The sequence below is a fragment of the Lacerta agilis genome, chromosome 8 (assembly GCF_009819535.1).
Source record: "Lacerta agilis isolate rLacAgi1 chromosome 8, rLacAgi1.pri, whole genome shotgun sequence".
NCBI lineage: Eukaryota > Metazoa > Chordata > Lepidosauria > Squamata > Lacertidae > Lacerta > Lacerta agilis.
The window spans coordinates 54561706-54578086 of NC_046319.1; the positions used below are offsets into that span (position 1 = coordinate 54561706).

Consider the following 16381-nt stretch of genomic DNA (forward strand, 5'->3'; position numbering starts at 1 on the left):
AAGCCCCATTTCACCATATACCTGAAACTTTGTGTTACTGGCCCACAAAAAGTGATGCCATAATAAGTCCGTTGGGGATAAGATGCCACAAGACTCTTTATCCATGTGAATCAAAAGCAAGGAAGGTGCCTTAGATTTGTTTCATACATATGTTGCCTCCTACTCAGAGCTGGTCTTTTGTGTGTTGCTTGTCTCCAGTGATATTACAGTTACTGGCCAATAGGCACGCATGTCCTTCTGAGGGGGCAATAACATTGCTAGCACCTTTGCAAAGTTAAATAGAGTCCAGTATGGTTTCTAATTGGATGTGGGGGGGCATGTGATGAGATTTCTGCATTTCAAGGGTTTGGACTAGTTGACCCTCTCTGTCTCTTCCAACTCTAGAATTCTAAAATTTTATGATTCTATGAATTTCCCAGCTTGAAGCAACAAACACCCGCAAAACTTGCTTGACTGGAGCTAGCAATGAGACAAAAAATAATGCCTACCATTTTCGTCATCTTTGCTTGTACTGGCCTGTGGCTCCAGGCGTTGTTCATCTTCACATAGCCTTCAATGTGAACATGTCCCCTTTGTGTTTGTGTGTGTGCAACTCACAGCTCAGGGCCCTGGCCCCAGGGGAATGCCACCAATCCATGAGGAGCCTGCAGGTGCACTATGATGATTTCTTGGAGGACAGCCGGGATACGGAGCTCTTCTCTGTAACAGATCGGCTGCGCCTAGAGGAGGATGTGGACTCATGCAAGGAGCACTTCCAGCAGCTTTTGCAGTCAATGGAAAATGGTAAGCTGTCTGAGCCTAGATTAACTTTGCCAGCCTGGTGCCTCCTTCCTTCCATCAGCTCTGGGCTTGGTGAAGCCTGGCCTAGATGATTAATAATCTATGGCCTTTTAAAGGTGCTTGTGGGAGGTGAAGTTATGATTTTGTTTTGGTTTTAACTATTTATTTTGTGTTTCTAGCCCAGGGGTCAGCAAACTTTTTCAGGAGGGACCCGGTCCACTGTCCCTCAGACCTTGTGGGGTGCTGGACCCACCCCGTCCCAAAAGCACCCCCCCTCCCGAAAGCACACACACCCTGCCGATGCCACTCACGTCGACGCTGCCTCGTCTTTGGCAGTGTTGGCATCCTCTGTCTTGAAGGGGCGCAGAGCCCTTGCTGCTAGCCAGGGCGGCGGAGGCAGCCTCTGCGCCACTGCTGCTTCCTTCCCACTCCACCGCTTCCTCCTGCTCGGCTGCCTCAGCGGGAAGGAAGGGGCGGCACCCAGATGCTGCTGGCCTGGATGGTGGAGGCAGCCTCCGTGCCTGTTTAGCGCGGGGACTGGCTGAGCGGGTGAAATTGTCTGCAAGGTTTGTGGGCCGGATTAACAAGCCCGGTGGGCCATATCCAGCCCACGGGCCTTAGTTTGCCGACCTCTGTTCTAGCCTGTATTTTTTATTTGTGAACTGCCCCGAGATCTTCTGATGAAGGGCGAAAAATGAATGAATGAATGAATGAATGGGAATATTTGCAGTGTGAGAGATGGAAGGAACAATAACTTTTTCATTCAAAACAAAATAATTTTTTAAAAAAATCCTTCCAGTAGCACTTTAGAGACCAACTAAGTTTGTTATTGGTCTGAGCTTAGTTGGTCTCTAAGGTGCTACTGAAAGGAATTTTTTAATTTTTTATTTTGTTTCGACTACAGCAGACCAACACGGCTACCTACGTGTTTCATTCAAGGGTGACTCTGGCGCCAAATCAATGTTTTTTCTGGCCCCAGGAGCTCTCTCCTGTTTTGATCAAGATGTGGTAGAAGTCGAAGGAAAGAAACATATTTTTCCAATTTTGTCACTCTTTGGATCTTGCACATTAACTTGCCAGCTGCACCTAGCTGTAGCCATCTTCAGGTGTTTTACTTGACAGCAAAATAAACACATGAGGGACGCTATAGGGCTGAACAGGCTAGCTGTATCCCTTGCAAAGTGGAGGGTGCCTCCTGTACGTGTGGAGGCTCCCTACACATTTCATAACCCTGAAAATCAGGGATCTCAAATGTACAGTCCTCTAAAGCAGATTCTAAGGTTTGGTTCATGACACCAGCAGTGATTCCCCCAGGGTCTCTTGCAGATGAAGGCCTTTATTTCCCAACCCAGCTATCTTCTGAGGTCCTTTGTAATGGAAGATGCAAGGGACTGGGGCTGGATCTGTGGCCTTCTGCATGCAAAACACGGAGCTTCCATTGAGCTTCCAAACAGCAGTAGTATTTGACCCACATCTGAGCACATGAAACAGCTGGAGGAAGATTTCAGTTATTTTGCTTTTGTTGTACATGTGTCAACAGAGGACAAAGATGAGACTGCTTCTCGGACGTACCTCTCTGAGCTGAAGAATATTCGGCTTCACCTGGAGGAATGTGAACAACGTCTGGTGGGGACCATCCGGACACCAAGCAGCACAAGAACGGATGGGGACGCCCTGCAGGAAAACACTTTCCGGCTTGTTGAGCAGGAGGTTGGTGTTTTATAGTCTTCGGGGACGATTCCAGAATTTGGACAGTATGACTGAAAAGTCCCTTCTTTGACTTGTTACATCCCCCAGTTTAGTTCTTTCATGCTACATATCTGTCTTCACAGCAAAGGCAGATACGTAGCATGAAAGGTCAACATCTCTGCTCTTGCTCACTAACACCTGTTGGCCTCTGCAGAGATTGAAGGAAGATTTGAATCACTTGAAGGATGACATAGAGCAACTTTCTGAGAGATGCACTATTTTCCTGCACAAGTCTCCAACGGGAACCAGCACCCCACACCTTCGTTCTGAGCTTAACCTCCTGGTGGAAAAGATGGACCATGTCTACGGGCTCTCAACTATCTATCTGGACAAGTGAGTCCTTATAGCTATCTTGTTATCAAGCCAAGAGAGGGAACCAGTTGTTGCTGTATGATAGGAACATACACACAGACCAACACAGACCATTCGTCCTTCTAGCTCAGTACTGACTCTGAACCTGAAAGCTTTTACATACAGAGTGTGTGCTCTGCTGTGGTTACTCTGGAAAATGTAGAGACCTTTTGGCTCTTACCATCCTAGTACATGAAGAGTGGTTTGTGCACTCCCCTGGAATGCATGCAGTGGGGCTTATTCAGTCCCCTAGAATCCAGTAATTTTTGGGAAATTCCCATAGGAAATGACCACTGGATTCCATTTTCCCAAAGCCAGTTGCTTCTGACTGGAATAGTCCACCAACACTAGGATTCTGAGATCTATGTTGAGTTCAAGTGATGCAGATCTTAATTTTGTATGTATTTGCAGTGAAGGAGGGAGGCCAGGACTAGCAGTCATTTTGGGAGCCCCTTAGGTTGCGATGACATCCACCCACTTGGCCAGATCCAAGCATGCTGATGTGCCACCAAATAAAAGCTTATCATAGTTTCAGGAAGCGAAGTTTCCCTTTTTATATCTGACAGGTTAAAGACAGTGGACGTTATCATTCGCAATACCCAAGGAGCTGAGTCTTTGGTCAAAGGGTATGAGGTTAAACTGAGCCAGGAGGAGGCTGTGCCTGCGGACCTAAGTGCCATTCAGTGTCACCGAGCCACATTACAGGTAAGCTTTTCCTTCCACCAGCTGGGTCCTGTGGCAGGGGTGGGGGGACGCCTGTCTCATGTGGCTGCAAATTCTTACTGTCCTGATGCAGCTTATTGCTGCCTGGTGGTGAACAGCAAACAAAACAGCTGTGCGTTTCAGGCCATGTTGCTCCTCAGGTTGATGCTGATAGCTCTTGGCAATGAGTCTGGCTTGTGCCAAGCTGATGAACACAGCATCTTGCATCTCCTGCCCTCTAGCGTCTGCCTGCTTCAACAGATGTACTTTGGATCTCCCAGCCATTCTGTGGGTGGACAAGAACCCATTGTGTATTGAAGAAATGTACCTCCTTGAGCCAAATAGTCCTTTTTTAAGATCAGTAAATGAAGTTAGGTATTTACAAATGCATTAGCTTGAAACAAACAATGCAAATATTATTTTACTCAAGAGGCGACTAACCTGTGGTCCTCCATATGTTGTTGGACTCTAGCTCCCATCAACCCTATCCAGCAGGAATCAAGAGGAGTTGCAGTCCACCAACATCTGGAGGGCCACAGTTGTCCCACCCCTGTAACAATAAGTTGCCAGTTAAGTTTAAGGCCTGAAGTGAAAGACTTGGATTGGCAGCTACATGGATCCAGGTACTGCTAAGTGAAGCCATGGTTTAGCACAAAGGTGCAAGTTTCCAGGGAGAATGCAGCTGCTTGGCTCTTCCTCTGGTCCTGCTGTTGCTTCCGGGCTGATGTGAGTTTCGCCATGGTTTGGCTTAATGTAACATCTGAACTCAGGTTTGTGGTTTATCTATCCCAGATAAACCACAAGTGGTAAGTCATAGAACAACGCTTGATTATGGATTGTGGTTGTCTAGATTGACATAAACCATGAGCTCAGATTTGGGTGTAATGCTAAGCCCAACTGTGGCTTAGCTTATGGCAACATGGTGGTGGCAGGATTGGAGGAGGAGAAGAGTGACCACAATCACCTATCTGGGAGCCCACAAGCTTGCCTGTTTTGGCTTAGCATTATGTGTGAACTGAGTCAATATCCTAATATTTTTATATGCTTGGCTTTGTAATCACTCTCTAGACAGATATGGTATTTTTAGTTCTTTTTAAAGTGTATTGATTGAAATGATTATGTATTTATCATTTTAGCTATATAATAATATGCCCCGAGTTCATTGAACAAAGAGTAGCATAAAACATTAATAAATAAATGTTCACAACACTGCGAACCTAGTGCCCTTCAGACATTTTGCAGAACAGTTCTACACAGCCCCAGCCAACATGGCAGTGCTGGCTGGGGCTGATGGGATTTGCAGTCCAAACACATCTGGGGGTCACCAAGTTGGTTAAGGCTGAGCTAGAGGATGGGTTCTTGCAGTCTGCCTATTCTTTATTTCAGTCATTCTCAATCAGCGCTTCTCTCTCTCTCTCTCTCTCTTTCTCCATTTTTAATGCTGCAGCAATGGATCAGTGAAGTGAACGACAAGGGCAATGTCTTTGCTATGTTGGAAGATGACTTGGCAAGAGCTAAAGTTGTGACAGACCAGCTGTACCGTCTAAAGCAGGAGCGCAGTCCGGACCTGGAGCGCTACCAGGAGAAAGGGAGCCAACTCTGGGATCGCTGGCAGAGGGTCAGCCTACAGATCGAGACTCGGTGAGAAGAACCACCTCTGGGCAACTGCTTTCTCACTGATAGGCTAACCTACACTTCCCTATTTGTTGCCCTCCAAATGTTTCAAACTGCAACTGCCAGCTACTCCCTTTTTGTTTTCTATACCCTGCTCTGGGATTCCTTGGGTAATAAATGATTTAAAATAAAGGAAAATTAAAACAAAAGAGAGAAAATAATACCTACCCATATGTCATATCTTGCTGCTTTTGAGAAGGACGTGAGCCAGTTCTTGCACAGGAGAACAGAGAAGGGCTCTGTAGAGGCTTTTGTTGCTGTTTCTGTTAGGCAGGAAGGGGATAAAGAGTCTTGCAGGGAGTGAGGGTAGATGCCAGTGTTGCTGCTGTTACCAGATCAAAATATGGCTCTTGGTAAAGATTAGTTACCCAACATGTATTTTCCACTGGAATTACAGGTTGTTTTAGCACTCATCTAAAAGTTGTAAGTGCCAAATCTTGCAGGATTCCATCATCGTAAACCATCCCAGATTGCAAGCCTCTACAGGGCAGAACCTATCCTCTTTTCTTTTTTTACTTTAGAAAGTGCCATACAAAGCAAAACTGTTCTTACATCAAAGCAATATTGTTCATGCAACTTAAGGTTCATAGTTTTATCTCACCCACCTTTTCTCTTCCTCCTCTTCATTTCTTGACAGCCGATCAGAGCTGGAGAGTATTGAGGAAGTACTGAGTGATTACCGGAACTGTCATGGGGCGCTGATCCAGTGGATTGAGGAGACCACAGCGCAGCAGGAACTGATGAAACCTGGACAAGCAGAGGATAGCAGGGTCCTTTCAGAGCAACTCAGCCAGCAAATGGTAAGGCCTGGACGAAGCCACTGTTGCTTAAGCCATGGTCTGTTTAACAAACCACAGGTTAACTACAAGTTATTCCACAGATTATCAAACAAATCATGGCTTGTTTCTCCAGAGTTTGTTTTGCTTTCCAGCTGCTCTTGCCTCATGTCTTTGTAGCATCTGAGGGTGGGGAGTGACCAAACAAACAATGCTTAAGGAAGGTCGCTGGGTTTGTGCGTAATGCAAAGCCATAGTTAAAATTCATAAGCTTTTGGATTTGTGAAGAACAAAGCTGTTAATAAATAGATGATTAGTGGCTGCTAGTAATAGAATCTAGACTAGATAGTAGTACCATCTAGTCTAACCTCCTGGAATGCAGGAATCTTTCACCCAGCAGTGGGACGTGAACCCACGACCCTGGGATTGAATACCAGTTTCTGGGAATCTGTGTGGGAAGACAGCTGTTGCATTTAGGTCCTGCTTTCTGGCTTCCAAAATGCACCTGGGAAAGACTATGCTGGACTAGATGGATCTTTGATCTGATCCAGTTGGTTGTCTCTTATGGCTTTTTGAAGGAAAAGAACTGAATATTAGGAAGGCGGGGGTGTCCCTAGCTCAGTGACTGATAACTGTAGGGATGTTCTTGTTGGAATCATTAACTCAGTAATTAAGTGAAGTGTGTGGGCGGTATGATGTGAATCTGTAGGAAAGAGAACACAGGGAGAACAAACCTTCTTAGAGGGCAGATAAACCTTCCAGTTTGTCATCATGATTTTAACATTGCTTTTCTCTTGCATTTAAGGCGCTGTTTGCTGAAATAGAGGCAAATCAAGCCAAACTGGACCAGTGTCAGAAACTATCTCAGCAATACTCAGCTGCTGTCAAGGTAATACGATGGCTGTTCTGACTGAGTCTGATGGGAGTTGTATCTGGAGAGCACCAGATTGGCAAAGGCAGATTTAGATGGTTATCTGAAATGCAAATGACTGAACCACAAGAGATATGTGGGTTCTTTAAAGTTATCCCATGAGTTCTGGAAGTATCTGATCAAAAACCTTTTCAAAACCATCATTTTCTTTTCTCTTTGCTTTCCTTTCCTTTCTTTTCTTTTCTTTTCTTTTCTTTCTTTCTTTCTTTCTTTTTTTGAATCTACAACTTAAGTGGTTAAAAATTTACATAATTTGCAGAACTTGCAAATTGACAGCCAAAATAAGGAATCTGGACATAAACAGACAAAGGGCGAATGGGAAAGCTTTAGGGAGTAGTAAAAAAAAATGATGCTAAAATCAATTTACAAGTACGGTCATACCTTGGTTTTCGAACAGCTTAGTTCTGGAATGTTTTGGCTCCCAAACGCCACAAACCTAGAAGTGAGTGTTCCAGTTTGCGAACTATTTTTGGAAGCCAGACTTCCGACAGGGCTTCTGTGGCTTCTGATTGGGTTTCCGAACATTTTGGAACTTGAACAGCCTTCCGGAAAGGATTCCGTTTGACTTCTAAGGTATGATTGTAGTGGTAATTAGCGTATTGGCCTGAATATAAGCCACACTCCCCCCCCAAAAAAATTCCGACTGTGAAAAGTTAAAGTGCAGCTTAAATTTGCGACCTTACAAAAATTGTCTCTTAAGAATATTGCTGCTGAAACAGACATACGGTGAAACGGAACAAAAAAAGTTCTATTGCCGATTTGTGAGTTTGAATTTGCCATTTATGGGTGTGAGTGCCTGCGGAATTGTAGCAATTGAATAGTGATTTGCATTTTTAGCGATTGTATGGAAACTTTTGCGGGCTTGCAAGATCAAAGGGTTAAATTGGCACGGAGTTACAATTATACTAACCGCAGAAATTTTCAACCTGTAACCCAATTTTAAAGGAGCAGCTTATATTCGGGTATTATCTTCCCCCCCTCTCCCCCCCCACCCCCCGTATTTTAAAGGTGCGGCTTATTTGCAGGTGCGGCTTAAATTTGGCCCAATACGGTATATGAATAGCAGTCAACTACAACAATGGTCTAGAAGGGATAAAAGTAGGGTGGATAAATAAATGGAGATGCAGCAAATTTAGGTTTATTATGAATGCCATGGAATGCTAGGTTGGGAAGTCTGTACAGAAATATTGTATGTGGGGAAAACATGATGTGTAAACAGAAAAATGGAAAATGTAGTAATAACAACAACAACAACAACAATAGCTTTAAAAAGATTTGGCATGTATACAGAGAGAATATATTGGCCCACTTCACATGTAATGCTAAGCCGAATCATAATTTAGCAGGTGGACTCCTGGGTAGGGGGGAGAACACAGGCCCTGTGTTCCTCTGTGGTTGTTTTGCTGCTGTGCTGCATTGAGCTAAGCCATGGTTTGGCTTAGCATGTTGTCTGAACCTAGGCTTGTGGTTTAGCTCTCCGCAGACAAACCTAGAACTTTAACTAATGTCTATCCCAGTGTTTTTCAACCACTGTTCCGCGGCACACTAGTGTGCCGTGAGATGTTGCCTGGTGTGCCGTGGGAAAAATTGTGTTTATTTGATTCCTATTCAAGAGAATTACTTTATATATAGTCAATATAGGCACAGAGTTAAATTTTTTAACGTTTTCTAATGGTGGTGTGCCTCGTGATTTTTTTCATGAAATAAGTGTGCCTTTGCCCAAAAAAGGTTGAAAAACACTGGTCTATCCTATGGTTTACAACTTGTGGTTTGTCCGGAGAGCTAAATCCAGTAGCCTGGTTTCAGATGACACATTAAGCCATATCACAGCTTAGTTCAGCATAGCACAGCAGCAAAACAAACATGAAGTCTCAAAGCCACTGCGATCTCTGTGGGAGGCCTCATGTTTCCTCATTCATGCTAAGCCATGGTGTGGCTTTGCGTTACATGTGAACAAGGGCATTGTGTGGCATCTTTAGTTTATTTATTACTTCTTCTTCAAGAATGCCCTGCATCCCAAGGAATCTCTCCTATACACGCCTGCTCCATTTGCTTTGGGATTCTGTTTTTCATTTTCCGCTTTATGCGGCAGTACTAAATGTGGGGTTTGCGAACTGAAGCCCCCATATTTCCATTTTTGCATTGTCAGGACTATGAGCTGCAGTTGATGACGTACCGTGCGTTTGTGGAATCTCAGCAGAAGTCCCCCGTGAAGCGCCGGCGCATGCTTTCCTCCTCCGATGCCGTCACGCAGGAGGTGAGGGGCCTGGCCGCTGCTGGCTAGTGTGTTCTCTAGGCTGGAAGTGGAGTGGGGCAGGGGAGGCGAGGGCTTGCTCAGTTTCCTGAGTAGATGGACGTGTGGCACTCCTGCCTCTCCTCCTGAACCCGTGTGTAAAAGTTTCCACCCTCACTGTCTTTTCTGTCAGCCACAGAGGCTCTAAGCTCTAAGCATCAGGGTCTGGCATACGTAGACTTCTTGGAACCACGGGTTCAAATCCCTACAGGGATCGACCCAGCTCTGCCACCTGCAAGGTAAATAAAGAGCACCATGCAGTTCGCTGTGTGTGGATCTTTTGGATGAGTCCAAGGGTGCTTCCAGATGGGTGTTTGGTTATCAGATTGGTGCTCCTCATGCATGCACAGTGTTTTTGCAGCAACCCCAAGACATTGTCAGCATCAAAATGCTAGCCTATATCCCCCTTTGCCCCCCCCCTTTGGATCTGGATTTTTTATTTTAAAAAACCCTGTTGCCAACCACCCGTTTGCAAATTAAGCCCCTGTCTGGAAGCATCCAAAGAAAAAGAGCCAGCAAGAGAAATCTCAACTGGCTGTTGCTCCATATGGAAGCCTTGGGTGCTGAGCAAGTCGCCTCTTTGAGTTTCTGCACTGAGTTTGTGTTGGGGGGTGGCCCCAAGTGAGGTTTTTTGTTCTTTGCCTTCCACCCTGATGAAACAGATTGGGGCTCTGCTTCTTAGAATCATAGAACTGTAGTGTTGGAAGGGATGCTGAGGGTCATCTAGTCCAACCCCCTGCAATGCAGGAATCTTGAAAATCTGGCCTTTTCCCGCAGACCTCAGAGCAAATTGTTCCCTGGTAGCCTTGCACAGTACCACTTTACAAGGCTAGAATTCCTTAGCTTCAACAGTCTTCCACACAGCCAGAGAGAGAGAGAGGTTGTCTTGGTCCTGCTGGCAGAACTGGGCTATTTCAGGATATGGCTGTCTTCCTCACCCTAATATTTTTTGAGGAAAAGATGTACAGGAGAGAAGCATCCTGATTTCACATCCATGTGCAAGATGGCAGAGTTCTTCTTCCAGCTAGAAACCACCCTGGGATGGCTCTCAAAGCGGCCTTTCTTCAGCATTTCTTCCTTCTCCCATTATTTTAAGATGCACACATGCTCTGCCTCCAAGATTGCTGCACTTCACTGTCTCTGTAGAAATGTCCATCAGATTGTGCAGGGAATGGGGGCATTTCCCTGTTCTCCAGAATGATAAAGGTTGCATGTTCAGAGCAAAGTGGGAAGTTGGAAGCTCTGTCATTCATTGGCTTTAACAACCATTTTCTTTGTGGTGTTGTTTTTCTCTTGTGTTCTCTCTCCACCCCACCCTTCCAGTTCATGGACCTGCGCACACGCTACACAGCTCTGGTCACATTGACCACGCAGCACGTGAAGTACATCAGTGATGCTCTCCGGCGCCTGGAAGAGGAAGAAGTAAGGATATAATTTATAGTGACTGCTCTGTGGTGTCTGCATCGTGAATCCATTGTGGCCCACATGGGTTTTGCCCCATGTGATCTTGGGAGTTTTAATCCCTTTCCTTTGAAGGCATCAGGGCTGCAACAGTTAGAAGGGCTCAGCTTCTTGCTAATACTTGCAGTCATTCCTTTCCCTAAGCCTTATGTGAGTTGTTGTTTTTCCCTAACCATCTCTCTCCCTGGCCCTTCCTTAACCCAGTATGTGCCATTTAGTTTTTTTCCTCAAGGAGCTGCCACTTCTGTCTATGTATACTTTAGGCCCTTGGTTTTCAATCCCCTGTCCAGAGATTTTCCCACTTAACCCCCCTCCCCCAAACTCCTGTGTTCACACATATCCATTTGCCTCCCTACCAACACCATATTCTTACATTGTATGTAACGTCCAATCAGGTTAACTTTCACTTCACCCACAGAATCTACACTGTGTCAGTGTTTTGTTCTTGATACATCTATCCCAAGCAAGTGAGAATGTTTGTGAGCATTCCGTGGCGTAACAGCTTAGCTAATATCTAGTGAAAACTTGCTGACATGGAGCCAGCACATTTTTTAGCATGTTATGCCTATAAGAAGTATTTGATTATGTTGCATACATTTATGTGGCCATATTCCACCTCTCTCTCTCTTTTCTTCTTGCAGAAAGTTGTGGAGGAGGAGAAGCAAGAGCATGTGGACAAAGTGAAGGAACTGCTGGGCTGGGTCACGAGTTTCAAACAGAGTGCACAGTTCAAAAGTGTCCCACCGAAGGGCAAAGAGCTCGGAGATATTGAGAAGTCCATCTTGGAGCAGCAGGTGCATAAGGGCAGGGGGGCCTCTCACTTCCTTTGATCCTTTTCCAGTGTGTGTCAGCAATACCAGACTAAGACTAGGTTAGTCCTGCTGGGTTTATCTCTCTAGTGGGCAGTAGGACATCACCAGGTGGGTTGCTAACTCCTAGTCACTTGAAGAAGGCAGAAAACTTCTTCCTTTCCACCAGATGTGAGCTCCTCCACTTCCTTGGGGGCTCAGTTCATTTTCTGCTTTGCTTGAAGTTGGATTTATTTTTTCATTTTTGTTCTTCTGGCCTTAATGAACAAACTGTGGCGTGAGTTTTTGCCTGAATAAACCTGTCTCTTTCTGGAAATAGCCACTGATTTTTGTCTGTCCCCCCCCCCCCCACTTCTCTCCCTCAAGCTGTTTTCTTCAGAAAGAATTCCCTTCTTCAAATAGTACTCCAAATGCAGGTTCATTCCTGTTACTAATTAGCTGATTTCTTAAATCCCCAAATTAACTATGACCTATTTTGAACTTCTGATAATTTTTTTTTAGACAAAAGCTGGTTAATTCTGATGCTGGGAACTAGTGATCTGTTTGGATTTACTAGTTTAGTCTATGCCCTTCAGATGTTTTGGACCAGGCATCGGCAACCTCTGGCCCATGGGCCGGATGTGGCCCACAAAGGCCATTTAACCGGCCACCGAGCCGCCCACTCGGCAAGTCCCCCGCGCACTACGCTAAACCGGCGCAGCGTGGGGACTTGCTGAGTGGCGCCGGAAATGGCATCTGCGCATGCGCAGAAGTGATTTCCGGCACCGGGAACATGCGCAGACGCGATATCCAGCATCGCGCTGCGTGTGTCCGGCCCACGGACGAGCTCCGTGGGCTGGATCCGGCCCACGGCCAGATAACCTTGCCAACGCCTGTTTTGGACTATAACTCTTGTCAGTTACAGCAGGGGTCAGCAACCTTTTCCACCCGTGGGCCGGTCCACCCTCCCTCAGACCTTGTGGGGGGGCCGGACTATATTTTGAAAAAAAATACGAACGAATTCCTATGCCCCACAAATAACCCAGAGATGCATTTTAAATAAAAGCACATATTCTACTCATGTAAAAACACCAGGCAGGCCCCACAAATAACCCAGAGATGCATTTGAAAGAAAAGGACACATTCTACTCATGTCAAAACATGCCGATTCCGGACCATCTGCAGGCTGGATTAAGAAGGCCCATGGGCTGCATCTGGGCCTTAGTTTGACTACCCATGTATTAATGCATGGTGGACATGCATTGAAGACTTAGTGGATGTTGTTTGAGGCTGTAACCAATGTTATCTTAAAAAGAAGAGTTCTGTCGAAACTAGTGGCATTTTCTTGCAAGTAAAATATTCCTGGACTGTCCACAGGCTGGATTGAGAAGGCCCATGGGCTGCATCAGGCCCACGGGCCTTAGGTTGCCTACCCCTGAGTTACAGCCAACATTGCTGGGAAGGCTGCATTGAGTCACTGGCCCTTGAGCTTCTTCCAGTGCTTGGACATGTGTCACTAGATCTTAGAGATGTGTCACCCTTCTTGCCCTTCTGAACATAGTACTCTCCTTCTTCTCACCAGGTTCTAAATGAGGAATTGGTTACAAAGCAGGAGCAAGTCTCGGAAGCTATCAAAACTGCTCAGATCTTCCTTGCAAAGCATGGACACAAGTGAGTTGGGAGAACGTCAGAAAGAATTAAATTTGTTTGGTTTATTGCAGACTTAGTTGTTGCAAGGGGTGGGAGTGGAGTTTAAGCTTGCATTTTCCCTATCTTTAAATTCACTTAAATTCTTGGAGTGTTTTATGCCATCATCCTGAGGAAACAAAGATGGAAATTTGAAATGGATGTCCTGTAGAAACACAGCAGCTAGGGAGGAAATTTTCAGGCTGTCGTTGCTGATGGAGTGTTTTTGACTTGACCACAGAGGTGTTAGTTTGCACCTCAATGATGCAGCACATGCTTTTGAATGTATAAGGTGCCAGGGTTGACCTCTGTATCAGGATTCCTGGAGCCTGCCAGTTGGAGTAAGCAGTATAGGGCTAAGTTGGCCACTTCCTCCACTCAATATATTGCAGGCCTGAAGCTATATTGCAACCCAGAATCTCAGCAGGCATCTTTTTAGGGTTTCACAATTGCTGTGCTTATATCAAGATATGTCTCTTATGTGCCAAACTGCAGGCTTTCTGCCCAGGAGAAGGAACACATTTTGACCCAGCTGAATGTCCTCAAGAAGACTTATGACCAGCTGTGCTCTGACTCCACTGAACAGCTCCAGCAGCTCCAAAGTCACATGGCCCAGGAGACCGCCCATAAGGTATCCCTCCTCTCTCCATCCCAGGATCCTCCCCAGTCTGTGATATTCTTTCTTTCTTTCCCTCCCCAGGGGTGGGAGAGAGAATCTGTTCTTGGCAGCACCTGTCCCTTCATCCACAGACCTGATGGCTTTTGAAAATCCTTATTAGTCAGCTCCATCCCATTCTCTCCCATCTTCTGCATTCTGAATAGGTTCCTCCTTTGCTGAGTTGGTTTCTGAAGGACGAGACAAGAGAGAGTTTAATGAACTAGTTGATTTGGGCAGATGACAGACTAGGGTTGCCAGACTCCTTGCCTGTGGAGGGCTCCTGTGCGTTTGGAATACTCGGGTTCCTTTGCAACCATGCTAAAGTGAAGAGGAAAGCTGCTAGCTGACTCATTCTCTTAGGAAAAAATATAAGACTTTGGCCACCGCACTTTGCTTCTTCAGCAGTACTCTGAAAATGAGTGCATTCCCCATGTAATATGGGGCTGGAGATTTCCAAGGATGCCTTTCACCTATGGTGATGATGATGATGAATTCCATCATAGGCTTGCAGCACTACCACAAAAGGAGAAGTTTTCAGCATGAATTTAAAGGCATAAATTACAGTAGCCTAGAGTTTTGTAGACCCAGTTTAGGCAAAGAGTTCAGGTGTCAGGGGCAGGTAAGTAGGTAGGTAGCAAAGAAAAGAGAGATAGAAAGAGAGAAAGGATCAGAGGCTGTTCCAAGACCCAGTAGGTCTTCAATGGCTGGGCCAGCTCTGCTACTAACAGTTATGATTGGGGGTGTGGGGGGAGAAGCTAAGGGAGACAAGTGAGGTCATGGAGTGGAACACAAAAGCCAGCAAAGGGAACCAAGAACCTGACTTAAGTATAATGCATGCTTCTAATCTGAAGCAAACAAGAGGAAAACAAATCTCTTTCTCCCCCCCCCCTCACCTCCCCACCCTCATGGGATGACAGTGCTGTGTTATTCCAATAATAGGATACTTCACTTCCAGAAAATAATTCATGCATTTCTTCCACACACTTCTGAACTCCACTTTATGCCACCCTCCCTTCTGGCAAAAATGTCTTTGAACATCTGTTCCATCTGTGTTTTTTGGTTTGTTCTTCTGGAGTCCTGCCTGGGTATACTCTGTATATTACGTGTACGTAAGTGTGGTATTCATGTGTCCAATGCAATATGTATATTTGTGTGGAGTTACGTTTTGACGCTTGCTACCTCCCTGTGTCTTGAAGCACTAACGAACCTATTAAGCCAGGAAGAAAGCACTGTTGCCCTCTTTAGTATTTGGGCCAAAGGTTGTATGGAATGGCAGCATTTCAGCAAATATAACCACTTCTGTCACTGAAGCATTAAAATGTTGTTTTAGATATATATCAGTTGCCCCCGATCTGAAGACCACCATATCATCTGCCTTCCTGCAGCACAAGCTTTACAAGCAGGAGGTTCCATCCATCCATGGAAAATGCCATACTGATCTGCTCATGTAACTTGCTGGGAGCCAGCACACTTTGATTCTGGCTGCCCACTGCAGGAGACGCATGTGAACTAGCAGGGGTCTAAAGAAGAAAGGCCGGAGTGGAGCAGAGTGACGAGAGAGGAATGGATTTTCCCAAGGAAGCTGTAGACCTGCTGTCACTAATGTGGCTCCCTCCAGATGCTTTGGACTGGAAATTCCGTCAGCCCCAGTCCCGTGTGATTGTGTTGGCTGGAGCGAATAGGGCTGTACCCCAAAACATCTGGAGGGTACCAGGTTGGTGAAAGCTGCTTTTAGACACCTCCACTTGTGTGTGGATTTACCTTTTACTTTGGTTTGAGTGCGTCACAATTGTAGGAATCCTTTGGGGAGCCATTTGAAAACCTTTTTTGCTCATGGAAGAATCTCTAGATCTTGGTTGAAAATGCCTGGTTCAAAGCAATGGGAAACTGCACGCCAAAACCAAAATGACAGAACTCTCTGCATTGAGCATGATGTGTCCCTGTTTGGTTTGTGTTCATGTGAAATTACTGTTCAGATTAACTGCCATCCTTGCTTCCAATTTTGTGTTGTCGTTTTTTAAAACTAACAATCTGGAGGTCACACCAAAAGCCTCACTCAGGAAATGAGAAAAAGTGGTGTGTGTGTTTTGGGGGGGATATTGTTCTTTCTACTTTTTTGTGCAAAACAAACAGTCGCATGCCGGATGCTAACACCCCCCAGCTTTTACACTGTGTGTGCCATACGGCTGAGCTGCTCCATAAAGGCTCTGTCTTCTTTCACTGCTCACGGCAAACCCCACAACTCTGGTAAGTAAAAAGCCTTTTATGACTCCTGTCCTTCCCCTCTTCTCTCTCTCTTTTCTTCTCTTGCTGATTTTAATATCTGGATGTGCATGTTCGGAGTCTTGATTGTGGTGCAAGAAGGCTTTCCAGTGGGTCCCTGCCCCTGCCCTGCTGGGCCATGAAATGGAGCTTTGTCAGGGCCACCTCTTAGCTCTGCCAGGTGTATCATTTGGAGCCAGAAAGAGAACAGCCTCTTCTTAGAAAGTCTGGATGCCTTATCAGGCTTGTTTGCCTGTAAGCTGCACCCAT

General features: G+C 45.6%; 1 protein-coding gene across 18 annotated transcripts in view; it reads left to right on the forward strand.

Moving 5' to 3' along the window:
• Window positions 1-16381, forward strand: part of MACF1 (microtubule actin crosslinking factor 1) — a 181855-nt gene that overhangs the window by 15679 nt on the left and 149795 nt on the right. For all 18 annotated transcript variants that reach the window (XM_033157576.1, XM_033157583.1, XM_033157580.1 and 15 more), the window contains 12 exons: window positions 600-783; window positions 2321-2490; window positions 2684-2862; window positions 3447-3585; window positions 5030-5223; window positions 5894-6056; window positions 6838-6921; window positions 9113-9220; window positions 10580-10678; window positions 11359-11511; window positions 13088-13176; window positions 13687-13822. In XM_033157576.1, coding sequence (XP_033013467.1) covers window positions 600-783; window positions 2321-2490; window positions 2684-2862; window positions 3447-3585; window positions 5030-5223; window positions 5894-6056; window positions 6838-6921; window positions 9113-9220; window positions 10580-10678; window positions 11359-11511; window positions 13088-13176; window positions 13687-13822 — 1698 coding nt within the window. The remainder of the gene's footprint in view (window positions 1-599; window positions 784-2320; window positions 2491-2683; window positions 2863-3446; window positions 3586-5029; window positions 5224-5893; window positions 6057-6837; window positions 6922-9112; window positions 9221-10579; window positions 10679-11358; window positions 11512-13087; window positions 13177-13686; window positions 13823-16381) is intronic.